Below are 16,386 nucleotides of genomic sequence, written 5' to 3' on the forward strand. Positions count from 1 at the left end.
CCCAAATGTTGTTATTATTTTATCTAGCTCTGTAAAGTAGTCATTTAGTACTTTGGTACTGCACTAAATCTACTTTTATTGATCGTTTGTTTTTCCATCATCCTCATTTCCAAATTTCTTATTTCTTTCCATGGAACCCACCATGATTTTAAAACAAAGAGAAAAAGAGTTGAGCAAAACCAACCAACACATTTATGCTATTACACCAATGCTGCAATATTCCATAGCAATAGCTCACCACCTTTGCAAGGGGAAGAGAGAGGTACATTTTCTCAACTCTCCTCCAAGGTCTATGCTTAGTAATTATGATTACACAGCATTTTGTTTTATTTTTTTCTTTCTATGAACTTTGTTGTGGTAGTGATTGTATATGTTCCTCTCCTGGTTTTGTTTACTTTAGTCTTCATCAGTTCATATAAGTTACCCCATAATTCTCTGATTTTATCATATTTATGATTTTAAAGCAATATGCCATTTTATTAATTTGCCGTGCTTTATTTAGATGTTACCCAATATCTCCTTTTTTTCTAGTTCTTTGTTACCACAAAAAAGTGCTGCTATGAATATTTTATGCATGTGCTTGAGACCTTTCTATATGTCTTTAATTTCTTTGAGTTATATGATTAGCAGTAGAATCTCTGGATCAAACAGTGTAGATATTTTAATGCAATTTAATGTAATTCCAAACTACTTGCCAGAATACATGAACCAATTAATAGGTCTAGCAGTATTCATCTACTGCTATTTTTGTAGTCCCTCCGACATTATTATCGTCTTTTGTTACCTTTGCCAATTTCATGGGTGTAAGGTGAAACTTCACAATTGTTTTGATTTATATTTCTCTTAATATTAGTGATTTAGAGTAATATTTATGTTTATTAATAGCTTGCAAGTCTTCTTTTGAAAACTATTTATTCATATCCTTTGACCACTTATCCAATGGAGAATGACTCTTGGGATGCAACTTGGGATGCGATATGAAATATTGGTCTAAATCTATTTCCTGCCAAACTACTTTTCAGTTTTTTGTCAAATAGGTGGTTATTCCCTCAGTAGTTTATAAAATATTGGGATACTGAGTTTGATTATTTCTTTTTCATATGCTTCTAGTTTGTTCTACTCTTCTACATTTCTCTTTTTCATCCCAAGCCAAAATAGTTCGGATGATTACTATTTTGTAACATAGTTTGAAGGTAATGCTATATGCCTTTCATTCCTACCTTTTTCATGATTTCTCTTAAGACCTTTTGTTTCTCCAAATGAATTTTATTTCATATTTGATGATGTTAATTCCTCTTATTTCTCTTGTCTTATTGCTATAGTTAGCAATTCTACGTTAAGTAATAATGGTAAGGATTCATGGCAGTATGACAGAAGCAATAAACATCACCCATGTGGAATAGATGCCATACCAAAAAGATGACTTCAAAATAGAATTCTGCATATTGAAACACTAAACTTCCAATATGAAATTGAAAATTATACCAGGAAAGGAGCATTGATGGTAATAAAAGAGAGATAGTAAGTTAAAAAGGGACCAGTTTTTGTAATCCAAACAATGGCACAATTCATCCATCATCTACTTACGCTACTTCTATTTTAAAAATAGTAGGAAGTTACCATCCTTCTGTTATCTCAGGAAATTCTATTTAGAGAAGCTATTCGAGCCTAAAAATTAGGAATATTGAGCTGGCGATTCCCCCTTGTTGTATCTTGAAGAATTCAATAGATAAACTTATGAACATCTGAGGTAGTCTGGTAATACTAGGCCCTCTGCCACAAAGGGAGGAGGGGGACAGGCAGAAAAATAGCCAGAGTTACTGATGAACCATTAGGTATAATCACCAGAAGTTGTATCCTGTGGTATGTACATATGTACATTACCTTGCTTCAGTTTGTGATATTCAGAAATGTCTGCAATCAGACTTACCCTACTTTGTGCCTCTGTAAAAAGCATTTATTTGACTATAAAACAGTCCCAGTGTTCCAGAGACACTCAATTTCTGTAGGCCTGGTAGGCCTGGTCTTTCACAAGTGTTTTACCCAAGTAGCTATGTCAAATTTTGGTGTGTGTCCTTGTTATATCCTTTGTTATGATACCAATAAATTATATCTAGGAAAACTCCTAGTGAATATCAATTGTGTGCTTTAAATCCTGAATTTGACTGAAACAACCTTCTAGAAAGATTCCAAGGTTTTTTAGTTAATGAGCTTCTGCCTAAAATGGCAATCGTGTCATTTCTCTGTACCTCAGTCTTTTCAGCTGTAAACTACAAGAGTTGAACGAAGTGCCCTCTCTTCCAGCTCTAAATCCTTAAAACATGAAAAAAGATGATTAAAGAGAAATATGGTGGTGCTTTTACCCCTGTTTTGGTGTCTAGAGCTGATGAAGCCCAAGATAAGCAATCTGTTTCTATTTGCATTTAGTGTTCTACATAACATGTAGTGAAAAATCATTGACCTTGGAGTCAGTAGAGAACTAAGTTCCAATTACTGTTTCTAATACTTACTAATACCATAACTGAAATGCTCTGAGCCTCAGTTTCCTCATCTATAAAATGGGATTGACAATACTGATGGGAGATTAAGTGACTAGCCCAAGGTCACACAAATCAGCATGTATCATGGGAGAACTTGAGCCTAGTTCTCCATGACCTTGGGCAAGTCACTTGATCCTTCCTTCCCCCTCCCTGGCCAGCCCTTTAAGACTCTAAGTTATTTACAAAGTTCCAGTCTGCATTGGTCGAGGGAGATTACTCACTGGGAGTTCCCTATACCAGTGAAGTCATAGCTTCGTCTCAATTCCTCTAGGACTTACTTCTTATGATTGTTGTAAGAATGAAGTGATATAATTGATATGAAGTGCTTAGGGGAAAAAATGTGAATGCTATAAAATGGCAGCCATTATTCCGCTTACTATCATTTCAACCAATTTTAATAGAGGGGAAAATGATCATAGTTTTAATCTCTTTCTTAAGAGATTGCTCTAGAGACTGCATTTACCCCCTTTTTAAACTCACTTATGTTAGTGCTGAAAGTTCAGATAACTGACTAACACTAGCAGACACTGTACTGTTCTTGATGCAGAGGAAAGAGAAGCCCCAGAGCGGTTGTCAGATGTCTTAATTTCCCGGCAATCACTTCCCCTATATCCCTGATAACAGTGACAAGAAAATTTCTCTGCCATCACTTCCAAGTCTGAATCAGATGGTTGTCCTTTCACAACAAATTCTCCATCGTCAGAGGCCTCAATCTGGCAGCTTTCAGAGTTCAGGTGGAGGTAATCTGCTGCTTTCCAGATTTTTCTTACACATCTCCCATTATTCCTACAGAGGTGTCTGCTGCATACTTCAGCTGCTTTGGTCACATTAACGATGTAGGTCCCAAGATCAGACGTAACAAACTGTTTCACCTTTGTACAGTTGCCCTAGAAGTAGAGAACACAGAGGGGTTCCATTATTCCTACATATAACAGCCCAATACTGAAAATCTAGATTGGATTGAAACCAGTACTCTCGGTTTTCATTACTTGACCCTTGCACTACACAAACATGATCACCCTTACTGTCGACACATGGTCTATGGCACAAAGGTCTCAAGGTTGAATGGGAGGCCCAGAGAATAGGAAGGCATCTAGGGTGACCAATGAATAGCTATCCATGACTATAGCATCTGACTCTGGAGGAATTCTAAAAGCCCCTGTGTTTATCCTTATCTGACCTATTCAAAGCACCTTCAGTTCCCTTCATTTAACTTGGTATAAACAGTATAACTTAAAAAGTATAACTTCATATAAAAAGGTACCTTAGACTCTATGGGCCATCTCCTGGTTCAGCTATTATCATCTGGATAACAATGAAACTAGCATAATTCCTGGCATCTCATAGATGCTTAATAAAAGCTGGTTGATTAATTAATTGATACAGCGTTCTAAAGTTCACATGTACAATTTCTGACTTTCTGGGAGCAGTTATGAGTTATAGCTTGATTTCTTCAAGCCTAACAAAGATGGGGACCCAGGGATGGCAACAAGACAGAAAGACACATGCCTTGTCACCTTTTTGTATGAGTCAGCATGCATACATGGTTTTATGCTAATAAACCCTATTAATAAATTAGACTAAGTAGCAGGCTTTATCTGTGTTATTTGAAATTGTCATGCCTGATTAATATAGTATATGAGAATGGAATTGTTTCTAGAGGTGACATCAGGTACCTGTCATTTTAGCCCCAACCCAAAAAAGATACTGCATACTACTTCCCCTAAGTACATGTCTTTGATTAATATTTGCCAAAGTTTCTCTGATGCAGCTTCTTTCCTCTACCTTAGACAATAACTAACCTTTCCCTGTCCCCAGGACACAAATTACTGAGTCTCCCTATCTTTATTTTCCTTCTCCCAATCATATGGGAAGAAGGGCTAGATAATTTGAAATTATGTCACAACTGAGCTCATCTCCCCACCCAAGACTGCCTTTCATTATGTTGGTGCCACTTAAACTTGGGCATTCTCGTTAGACTTATTGCAACACACAATCTGGAGCCTTTCCAAGGCTCTAGGTCAAGTGCTCAAACTGAAGTCTCCCTAGGTTATGCTCTACCAAACTTATGTTCAAACACATACCACAGAAATGACCTCAAAATACCTAGAGTGGCCAGGTTCCTTTTTTACAAAGAGGCCACAAGTTCTAGCTACCTGTCTTGCTAATAATGATCTTCAGCTGACCCATATGAGCTGAAATCAAGCATGGTCATAGATTGCCTCCACGTGTCATGACCTGAAAATCATCTTGCCTGAGCTCTCTGGTGCCATACCTGATTCTATCCTTCCCATAGCTTTTCCTGTCTCACTTTAGAGGTGTCATTCTAGGCCCTGGAGGGAGGTGAAGATCAGCAGGTGGTCCTAGCTTTGAAGGAGGTGTATATGAAAGTGAGAAAGGGGGTATGCCCTACCCAAGTACTCTTCCTATGTTGTTCCTCCCTCCTTAGTGCCCCCTTGGGTATCTCCAGCCAAGCTAAATGGCCATCTCTTAAAGGCACCAAAGAAGAGAGTTTCTTGCTTTTAGCATTGACCAGTTCATCTAATTCTGAGAATCCCCTTCAGCCCAGGAGTAGACCTCCAAAAATTTAAAAAAAAAAACTAAAAACTCTGCAGCAGAATACACACGATCTCAGGGAGAAGCATGCTATCATATGATCCTCCTTCTGGCTCTTTTATATGGACAGAGGGAAGTTTTAGCAGCATGATAGCAGGAATAGTTTCATGAAACAGTCTAATTGAAAGTCCAGGAAAAAAGCCAATTTTTTTTTTCCAGTGAAAGCCATGGTAACATCATTTGAGCATAACTTCTTAGAGGTTTGGAAGAAATGCACAAGTCATTTTAAAAATTGCTATTTTTAAACTGATTTTTTTCCAGAGACAATGCATGCTAAGTACAGAAGAAAGTCACATCTCCTTTGAATCTTCAAAAGCCAATACCACTCACTCTGTCTATACTACTGTAATATGGGGACCATAGGAACTTAGAAGAAAGTGGGCCACTTAGAAAAGGGAGGGCAGATACATTTCCCTTTATAAAATGTGCCACTACGGTACTGACTTACCTCAGATGAAGTTAAATTCATGTCTCCCCAAATAACAATGCCTGCGGCTCCCAAGGCAGCGCTTTCTCCTATGGTACTGATTAGATCTTGCTATAATGAAAAGAAAGAAATGCCATTGTCAATCTGACTACAAAACATCTCACCGAAAGTTTAAAAAATAAAATAAGAAGAGAAGATTAGTAGGGATAAGTCTGAATTCACATAGCTTCTTTTTTTTTTTAACAATGTATTTCCTGCCTTTCTAGAGCAGAATAAATTTTAAATGTGTAAATAAACTTTATGGAATGTGAAAGACTTGTGAAAAGAGAAACCAGATCCTTTTTTAAGGTTTGAATTTTTTTTAAAATGTAGGTATTTTTAATTCCATTAACTAGTAAACTAGTAAGCAAATACAAATAGATCATTTCATTGAACTCAATAGAGTGGTTTGCACTGAGTTGTTGCCCCGAATACCCTGCTGTGCCCCCCCCAAAACCTAGTTAAGCGTATGGTTCACGAAACAGAATCCAGATGTTCTCTGTCTTTTTCCAAATGCCATAGTGACTCCTTTCACTCCCATTTTCCCATTTTATTTTTCAATATTCCATTTGGTAATTCACTCATTTTCTGCAACGATTTTGACTGGTATGAGTCATCCACAATCCAAGTTCAAGGCAAACGCTCACTCTATTAAAAATAGCCAGACTCAAATTTGCTCAAGCTTCCAGAGTAACTTTGCAGAACCCCAGAAATCATTTGTGTTCAATTTTTGTCAAAGAAAATGCTTTGACGTACTTCATTCTTAACATCTTCATGCTAAGTAGCCCTTCTTATCCACAGAAGTAAATATAAAAGACAAATGAAAGAAATGTCAGAGAAGGAAATTTGTGCTTCAAAAAGCTTGAGAAGAAAGATGGCAGATAAGAGGCAGCAGCCCAGTTGAACTCTCTTAACATTTCTCTCAAAACAACTTTAAAATAAGGCCTCAAATCCAATTTTGGAGCATCAGAGCCAACAAAAGGTGAAGGTGAAACATTTTTCCAACCTAAGAAAACAAAGGAAGTTGATAGGAGAGTTTGTCACACCAGAGTGGAGACTTGTCCAGCGCATATGCAGAAGGTGTCAGCAGCAGCTCTGGGAGCTCTAAGCCTAAGGTCAGTAAGAGAGTCAGACAACTGGTCAGAAAAAGATTGCAGGGAACACTGCTGACACTAAGTACACATGGCCCTGATTGACAACTCTATTGCCCATATGCAGTTCTGGGTCAGTTTCAAGGCAGAGAGGAGCACTCATGGTCAGTCACAAAGGAGCAGGGGGCCCTAATCACAGTTCCAAGGCAGAGAGGAACACTAGCACTTGTAGCTGCAACATAGCAGGGATCCTTCCTGGGGTAAAGACCAGAGTGCAGGCTGGGAAAGCAATGACCACACTACTCCCCAGAACACACCACCCTGGAAGCACCAAAAACTTGTGGATCCTCAGAATCAGCTCTGAAACCAGGAGCACGAAAAGCCTAAAGTTTGAGTGCTTTCCCCATCTTCCCCCAGGTGAACAGAGCCCAATTTTAACATAAATTTCAAAGTCAAGAAATAGGCTTTAAAATTTGGTAAACAACATAAAAAGAACTTGGAGCATAAAAAACTACTATGGTGGCAGGAAAGAACAAAATACAAACTCAGAAGAAGACAATAATGTAAAAACAGCTACAAGCAAAGCCTCAAAGAAAGATGCTAATTGGACACAAGACCAATAAGAATTCTTGGAAGAGTTAAGGAAAGATATAAGAGTGGTAGAGGAAAAATTGAAAAAAGAAATGAGAGTAAAGTAAAAAAATTATGAAAATAGAATTAATAGCATGGTAAAAGAGGCACAAAAATGCTGAAGAAAAGAACTCCTTAAAAAACAGAATTGGCCAAATGGCAAAAGAGGTACAAAAGCTTACTGAATAAAATAATTTCTTAAAAATTAGAACTGGGTAAGTGGAAGCTAATGAATCCGTGAGACATCTAGAAACAATAAAACAAAGTCAAAAGAATGAAAAAATAGAAGAAAATGTAAAATATCTCATTGGAAAAGCAACTGACCTAGAAAATAGATTGAGGAGAGCTAACGTAAGAATTATTGGACTACCTGAAAGCTATGATCCAAAAAACAGCCTAGACATAATATTTAAAGAAATTACAAAGGAGGTGGAGCCAAGATGGTGGAGAAAAGTCAGGGACTTGCCTGAGTTCTTCCCAAAACCCCTCTGAAGAACTTCAAGTAATGCTACAAAACAAATTCTGCAGTGGCAGAACCCACAAGAGGATGGGGTGAAACAATTTCCCAGCCTGAGAACCTAGAATATCAGCAGCAGAGGTCTATTGTATCTGGGTAAGACATGACCCAGCAAACCAACAGTAGGCCTTGGGGACAACCGAATCAGTGGCAGAAGTTTCCAGGCCTCTCAGCCCACAGATGGTAAGGAAGTCAGACAATCTGTCAGAAAGAGATTACAGGGGCCCTTTTACTGGCACCAGGAGCAGGACTCTGTTGCATTGACCATTCTTGGATGTGGATTGCAATCCTGGGTCTTAGTCCCAGGGCAAAGAGAAACACTAGCACACCAGAGCTTGTGGTCACAAGGAAGATGGGACCTTGGTCAGAGTTCCAGGGCAGAAAAGAGTGATTGTAGTCACTCACAGACCAGAGCACAGGCCATGAGAGTAGTAAACACACCTCTCCCTAGATCATACCACCTTAGAAAAACTGAAAACTTACTGGTCCCTAGAATTATTTTCAGAAAACAGCTGCACACACACATACACACAGTGAAGCTTGAGACAGTGTCCCCTCCACTCTGGAAGCAGAGCCCCACTGTAGTATAGAGTTAAAAGTCAAGAAATAGGTTGGGAAAATGAGCAAACAGCAGAAAAAGATCCTGACTATGGAAAGTTACTATGGTGACAGGAAAGATCAAAACACAAAATCAAAAGAAAACAACAAAGTCAAAACTGCTATATCCAAAGCTTCAAAGAAAAATATAAATTGGTCACAGGCCATGGAAGAGCTTGAAAAGGATTTTAAAAAGCAAGTAAGAGAGGTAGAGGAAAAATTTGGAAGAGAAATCAGAGTGATATAAGAAAATCATGAATATAGAGTCAATAGCTTGGTAAAGGAATCCAAGATTCCAAGACTGTAAGTTGCAGAGAAGGCTCCCACCTGCATTGCTAGAGGGAATTTCCTTATCCAAGAAATCACAGGCCCTGTCCCTATCCCTACATAGGAGTCATTTTTGAAAGATTCATATATGTGCCATTAAGTTAATATTTTACTTAATAGTCCATGTATATGCTAGTACGTTCATAATTGATTTCATTTTCTCTAATAATCCATGTAGATGTCAATTCCCATCAAACACCTCTTAAACCGTGCAATTATTTCACAGAGTTCAGGTACTTAATGATCAGGGCCTAAAAATCCAGAATCTTTGACTCCCAACAGATTTGGGAGTATGAATGATTCAATTGCTGGTAGAAGTTAGAATTCCTCCCCTCCTAACAGGCTGACTAACCATTCCTCATGACCAAAAAATTAGACCTTTGAGTATTGAGGTGTCAATGATCCTATTAAAATGAAAATACCTAGCTAAGGATAATCAATGAGTCCATGAATCAATAAGCATTTATATAAGGCTTGTACTGTGCTTTGGAAAGACCAAAAATGAGAGTCCTGGCCCTCAAAAATTTAACATTCTATACTATAGGAAATTATACCCTATAACACAAGACATACATATATGACACATTATATACAAAATAAATACAATGTAACTACATTTAGGAAGAAGAAGTACTAGTAGCCTTAGGGCTGACATTATGGGGCACAGAATCAAAACATAAATTATCAGTCATTTATATCTTAGTAAGAACATGTTTTACATACTTTCCTTTTCTGATTTTTGATAGAGGTTGGTGAAAGGGAGGAGAAAGATAATTACAGAACAATAAGACTTTGGGAGGAGGGTACCCAAGGCACATTTCCTATCTGTCAACCTGGCTCTCATAACCTGTTTCCTCAGCAATGATTTGAAGCCTTTTGGTGTTTGGACCAAGTGAAAAGGAAAACTAATTGTGTACCATGTTCTAGCAATCTTGAGTTACTCCATTGAAATGAGCCCTGTACCACTGGAGTTTATTACTAACTCCCAGGGGAGACAATTTTATCATCACTTGGGGAAAGGCTCTCCTTAAGCTACAAATAGCATAGGAAATCCAGCTTTGTATAGTTAGAGATGTAAGCCATGGATATTTTGAAACACTCAGATAACACTCTTTTTTTTTTTCTTTTGAACTTGTAAGGAACACAGAGTGGACAACTCCCAAAGATTTCAAATACTGTTACACTTTTATTTCACTGGTTTCAACTGTATCCTCTGTCAATCTGCAATGAATTCCTTGGTTTACCTGGTAATTTATTGGTCTAAATGTTGACATTCAAAAGAGGCATTCGTTCATTAGTCATTTAACCAATATTGTCAAACACCAAACATTTGCCTTCCCTTCCAGAAACAAAGGTAGTAAATGACATTTCTTATCCTACGTAAATCAATCTTATGACATAGATTGAGAACTGGAAGGGACCCTCAAGGTAGTCTATTCCAACTCTCTCATGTTACAAATGAGGAAATTGAGGCCATCTTTGAAACATCAACATTTAAACCAATAATTTCCCAGGAAAATCAAGGAATTCATTGCAGATTGACAGAGGATTCAGTTGAAACCAGTGAAAGAAACATATAAGTGACTTTTCCAAGATTACAAGGTAATAAGTGAAGGAGTTAGGATTTGAACCCAAGCCCTATGACTCCAAATCCAGGGTTCTTGACACTGTATACCCCTCAGGAGAGGCTGATTATGTGATATGCACATGGTAGGTTCAAAGTTGTATACTTGGCCTGGTAGAGACACTGAACCTCAGACTGAAGAAAATATACTCTGGGAACAGTCTTTGTTCTTTGTACTTTAATGCATTACAGATAGCTAAGCCCTATAACAACAGGGAAGGAGGAAATGTTTGAGTTAATGTGCCTGATGTCCCTTGGTACCTACTAAAGCCTTCAATGGCTACCACATCATAAAGGTGAAGAGCTAGATAAACTTGGCGGCCCATACTCACAGAATATTAACCTATTGTTACTCAAAACCGAGGCTTCTATATCATATGCTTTCTCCAGATGTTTCAGTTGTGGGGGATGGGGGAGGGTAAGTGAAGAGGGTAAACCTGATTGAAAGATTGTCTAGGTCAACTACGAGTTTTGTTTTGTTTTTTATAGAGCGAGAGAGACAAAAGAAACAGAAAAGACACAGAAACAGAAAGAGACAGAAAGACAGAGACAGAGACAGAGATACAGAGAAAGATCAATTGGTGAGTGAAATTTAGGCTTATAAAGCTCTCTAAAAGTCTTTTCCATACTCAATTGCAGAGATGGTATTTCTATTGCTCCAGCGAGTGCATCTAACTAACTTTTAGTTATGACCATGGTGCAAAGACAACATGGACAACTAAACCAAAACTTCATTTTAGGAAAGAGTTACAATGTCCTCCCTCACCTTTTACCACAAGTTGAACACTGACCAGTTCAAGATTCATCATCTGCTGTATCCATCACAATATTTGAAATGATAGAGATATTCTGAGAGATCCCAGCAAGAGACAAGTGATTTAGATTCCATATTTAGAAAAAAGGAGCAAACTATCCCACAGTATTCTTTATTACTTTCTAGTTTAGCCTTCATTTATTTATTTTTTTAAGTGGTAATCAATCTACACACATTTATTAAGTATCTTCTCTGTGCCAGACACTGTGCTAGGCACTGGAGACACCAAAGAAAAAACAAAAAACCTTAGTCCTTGCCCTCAAATAGCTGTGTCATAGTAGAATGCTATTCATAGAGTCAAGAAAGCTTGAGTTCAAATCCCACCTTAAATACTATTAGCTGTATAACCCTGGGGAAGTCGTTTAACCTCTTTCGGCCATGGTTTTCTCATCTGTAAAATGAATATAATGGGAGCACCTACCTCAAAGGATTGTTATGAAGATCAAATGAAATAATAAATAGAAAGTGCTTTTGCAAATCTTAAAGCACTACATAAATGCAATCCATTGATAATACCCAAGGAGCTTATATTCTCTTTATACACTTCCTTTCCTTTCTAACAGCCTCTAAATGTACAGGATGGGTTAGGGAGCCTCCCCTCTCCCATCAATAGAATACCCTGAGTGGCTGCCAAAATAATGTTCCCAAATCTGACCTTGTCCCTCCCTCCAAAAGTTTGGGTGGCTTCCTATAGCTTCTAAAGTAAAATTCAAGCTCCTTTATCATGTAAAGTTTTCACAATCTGTTTCCAGCCTACCTTTCCAGAGTAATTTTAAATCGTTCTCCATCATATATTCTATTTCCCAGTCAAACTAGCCCACTTGCTTGATATACCTGATATAGGACATTAGATGTCTTTGCATGGCTTGTCTCCAATGCCTAGAATTCTCTCCCTCCTCACTTCTGCCTCTTGGAAAACCCAGCTTCATTCAAGCCCCAGCTCATGTATCTCATTCTAGAGGAGGCCATCCCTTATTCTCCCATTTGTCAATGCTCTCTTCCACCCAAAATTATTTTATGTGTACTTCCTAGGTGAATTCACCTATCTTTATAGATATTTGTCACCCCAGGGGAATGTAACCTCTTTAATTGTATCACTTTTATATTTTTGCATCCTTAACACTTAGCACGTATTCATGTATTTAATAAATATGTTGGATCAAATTGGGAATAAATATTTTGTTGACAGAATAATCCTGATGCCTTTTGAACCATTTGATATCTTTCCACTATTTATTTTCTGGTGACATAGGTTGTGATCCATGAAATAGCCAAAAAATGAGGTCACAGAAAAGAAAGGGTTCAAAATCTTCAGACGATCCTCAAACTGAAAAAATCAACCAGAATTAACTCCACCTCCCCATTTGACCGGCAGTGACTCAGGGATTTTCAAAGGAACACTTACCAATTGGAAGTTTGATGGGAAGAAGAGAGAAATCTTCCCCTTAAACAAGGAAATTGATCCAAATCATAGAATTTAGAAATCATTTAGTCTCAAAATCCTCATTTAATGAATTCTTACCTTGGAAAGAAAATATAATGGCTCCTCTCTGTATCCTAACCTTGTATAGACAAATACAGGCAAAGCATAATCATGAGATGTCATAGCAGAAATCCTCATTGATTCATTTACCCTAAATTGGGAGAAGCGCAAGATGTTTTCACTGTTCCCAAGTGATTTCTTGACTCCAATGGAAGGATATAAGGCCGCACTACTGTTCCAAAGCCAGGAAAGTTCGTTGTTCCTCAAAACTTCATCCTCTGGGCATGAGCCAGTGTAATTTTGGTCATAAATATTGTAATTGTGACAATCAGGATATAAATAGTAACCCCAAAGGCCCCTGGGGCGGTTCCTAAGTCCCAGCTGGATGGTTTCCTTCATGAAAGCCTTTGCACTTTCTTCAAAAGAGATTTTGGCTAAATTTTCAATATCACTGGCCGACATATTTGCTTTTACTTCAGAGATTAGCTTTCTTGACTTCTGTCTATACACATCTTTTGTGTTCCAGTTCCGTGCCCACTGAGGCCTCCAGTATTCCCAGTCTATTACAGCAAGTCCACTGAAATCCTCAGCTGGAATATAATAATTGATGTCTTGGCCAGCTTTTTCCAGATGGGTTTGTAAACTAATGTTCTGGGGAAGTCCCCCATTAATAGGAACTCCTTGTGATGTATACCAGGGATAATATCCCAGTCTATTGACATAAAATATGGTAACATTTTGCCCTCTTGCCTTGGCCAATGGGCTGCCAATGACGTGAAACATTTTTAAATTCAGTATTATATTATACTTTGTTGAACACTGATCTGTTGGGGCATTCCAAGCAGCTATAAAAGGTTTCCTTTGATAAATTGGAAGTCGGGCAGGTTTTGAAGAGGCAATAGGTTTCAAAATAAATGACACAAGTAGCCATGATGTGAGATGTAATGGTTGCACAACATGTAGTATTAATCTTCTCTCAAACAATGTTTTCATGATAAGAAAAAATGTGATATCTTCTAGTTTAATGTAGCCTGAAAGACATAAATGGACACATGACTTCATAGAGGTGAAACCTTTAAGAAGACATGCTAAAAGAGTAAGTGGTTACCTTATGATAGTGTCTGTTTATGAAGTACCTTTTATTCGAAGTCTATAAAGAGCCTTCAGTAGAAATCCAAGTATACGCTACGATGATCTAGTGATGTAGGCCATGGTATTTTGGCAAACATTTACATCTGGAGGAAGGCAACCTGGATGGTGAAGTATCTTGCTATCCTAATGTAAAAGAATCGGTAGAAGAAGGAAGAGATGTTTAACAAGGAGAAGAAAAGATGTTTAGGACAAAGAACATTATAGCTATTTTCTATGTATTTGAAGGGCTGTTGTGTGGAAGAAGAGTTGTATTTATTCTTTTCTTCAGAGGAAATCTTAATTAACTTAACTAATTAATGTTCATTTAACTACTAGTTCTATGCCAAAGTTAAATAGGCTGTCTTGGGAAGAAATGGACTTCCTAACATCAGAGATCTTCCAGGGAAGGCTGGATGTTGGAGATGACTAGGAAAGGTACAGGTTGAATTAGATGTCTTATGGAGTCTTCCATTTCAGATTTCATGTGTTATTAATAAACAGCTCTCATTAACTGCCCTTTTCCTCTTCCTCTTTCTCTTAATTATATACTTTTTTTTCACTTAATTTATTGGTCAAAGGGTTGTTGTTGAGATGGTTCAGTTGTGTCCAACTGTTTGTGACCCCATTTGGGTTTTCTTGGCAAAGATACTAGAATGATTTGCCATTTCCTTCTCCAGCTCATTTTATAGATGAGGAGCTGAGCAAAGTTAGATGACTTGGTCACGTAGCTAGTAAGTGTCTTGGGTCTTCCAGACTCCAGACCCAGTGCTCTATCCACTATGTCACCTAGCTACCCATGATTATCCTGGTCAAGGGACAACATTTACCAAATTTTTTTCTTCTGAGTTTTTCATGGTAAAATACCTAAGGATGTGTCTCTCCTCACCCCTAACATTAAACAGAAAGGGAATTCTAGATAGTTAATTACTGCATGAACTGGTTTATCGAGGCTGGTATCTTTCCATTGCCTGACATTTGAGAAGGATAGCTTGGAAATGTCCACACTACTTCAGGGAAACTTGCTAAGTATGTGCTTTGAGTTCTTTGAAGTAGTATGTAATTATGACTCATTACCACTAGGTGTCATCAACACAACCTCAAAGCAGTTCCTAGAGACTTCCAGGAATAATATAGGACTTTAGAATTGGAAGCAATAACGCCATGGGATCATAGGTTTATAGATGGAAGGGACCACTGGCATCATCTAACCCAGCTCATTCACTTTATAGGCAAATGAGACCCAAAGACGTTAGGTGACCTACCCAAAGTCATACAGGTAGTATGTGACAGAATCAAGAACTGAACCCAAGTTCTCTGTCTCTATATATAGAGCAGCTAGGTGGTGCAGTTGATAGACTGGTAGGAAGACCCGAGTTCAAATCCCAAATTAGACAACTTACTAGCAATGTGACCCTAGGCAAGTCACTTAATTCTATTTGCCTCAGTTTCTTCATCCAAGAAAACCCCAAATGGGGTCATGCAGAGTTGATCATCACTGAAATGACTCAACAATGTCTCTCACTCTTTAGAGCACTTTAGGGATCATCCCTTCCTAAACAAACCTTCTATAGATATTTTTGGGGCATTTAGATCTACTGTGGAGCTAGGTAGTTTATTCATCCATTTAATATTTTAGAGAATCTACTATGTATAAGGCATGATGATAGACCTTAGGAGAACTTTTAAAAGTCACTGTCATTCTTATTCACATCAAAAATTTAAGTTACATCAAGAATATAAATTATGGCTTAAAGAGGACAATGTTTTCCACAAAGGCTGTCCTTCTGAGTCCTGGAGGATAAAAGTGTTTTTAGAACTGCCACTTGTCTCTGATTATCAGTTACAGTCCACTTCAGGGTAAGAGCCTTATAATTAAATATGAGCTGCCTTAAACTCCCCAAAACTGCTTTTATTACATCTCCAATTCTGCCCATGTTAAAGAATTTCATGTAACACAATTTACCATATATATTTAAGGCATAGTACATGAAGAAAATGGGTCTTTTAGAAAATGCCAATCAACAATCATTCGTTAAGCATTACTGTGTGCAAATCACTGTTCTAGGCACTAGAAGAAATATAAAGTTTAGATAATATGTGATCACCTCCCTAAAAGAACTTACAGTCTAACTAGGGGTAAGGCAACAAAGCACAGATAATTTTAAGATACAATGCTACATAAGGATCTTAATTCAAAAGGCAGCTGGAATATCAGTTGATCAACCAATGAGCATTTATTAAGTGCCTCCTGCATGCCAGGCTATGTGCTAAGTGCTGGGGTTATAAGTACAGAGAATGAAACAATCCTTATTTCCAAGTTGCTTACATTCTATTGGGTGAGACAAGTACCCATATAAATAGATAGAGATTAAATATAAAGAGAATAAAAACAGAGTAGTTAAATAAAAGGTAGTTGGCACTAGCATTTGGGGGAATCAGCAAAGGCTTCCAACAGGAGGTGGGAATGGGCTGGAGCTGCTCCTTGAAGGTAGGGATAAGAAGGGAATGAACTCCATGACTACATGAATTACATGGTTAGAGTAAAAGTCA

The 16,386-nt window shown here is 37.8% G+C and overlaps 1 protein-coding gene across 1 annotated transcript; it reads right to left on the bottom strand.

Moving 5' to 3' along the window:
• Positions 1-3,025: 3,025 nt before the first annotated feature.
• Positions 3,026-13,698, bottom strand: LOC118849696 (hyaluronidase-4-like). The gene is made up of 3 exons (XM_036758647.1): positions 12,745-13,698; positions 5,605-5,694; positions 3,026-3,427 (listed from the first exon to the last, which is right to left on the bottom strand). Exons 1-3 carry the CDS (start codon positions 13,696-13,698, stop codon positions 3,026-3,028), a joined length of 1,446 nt encoding a protein of 481 aa, XP_036614542.1.
• Positions 13,699-16,386: the final 2,688 nt, after the last annotated feature.

This window comes from Trichosurus vulpecula, chromosome 5, assembly GCF_011100635.1.
Source record: "Trichosurus vulpecula isolate mTriVul1 chromosome 5, mTriVul1.pri, whole genome shotgun sequence".
In the NCBI taxonomy this organism is placed as follows: domain Eukaryota; kingdom Metazoa; phylum Chordata; class Mammalia; order Diprotodontia; family Phalangeridae; genus Trichosurus; species Trichosurus vulpecula.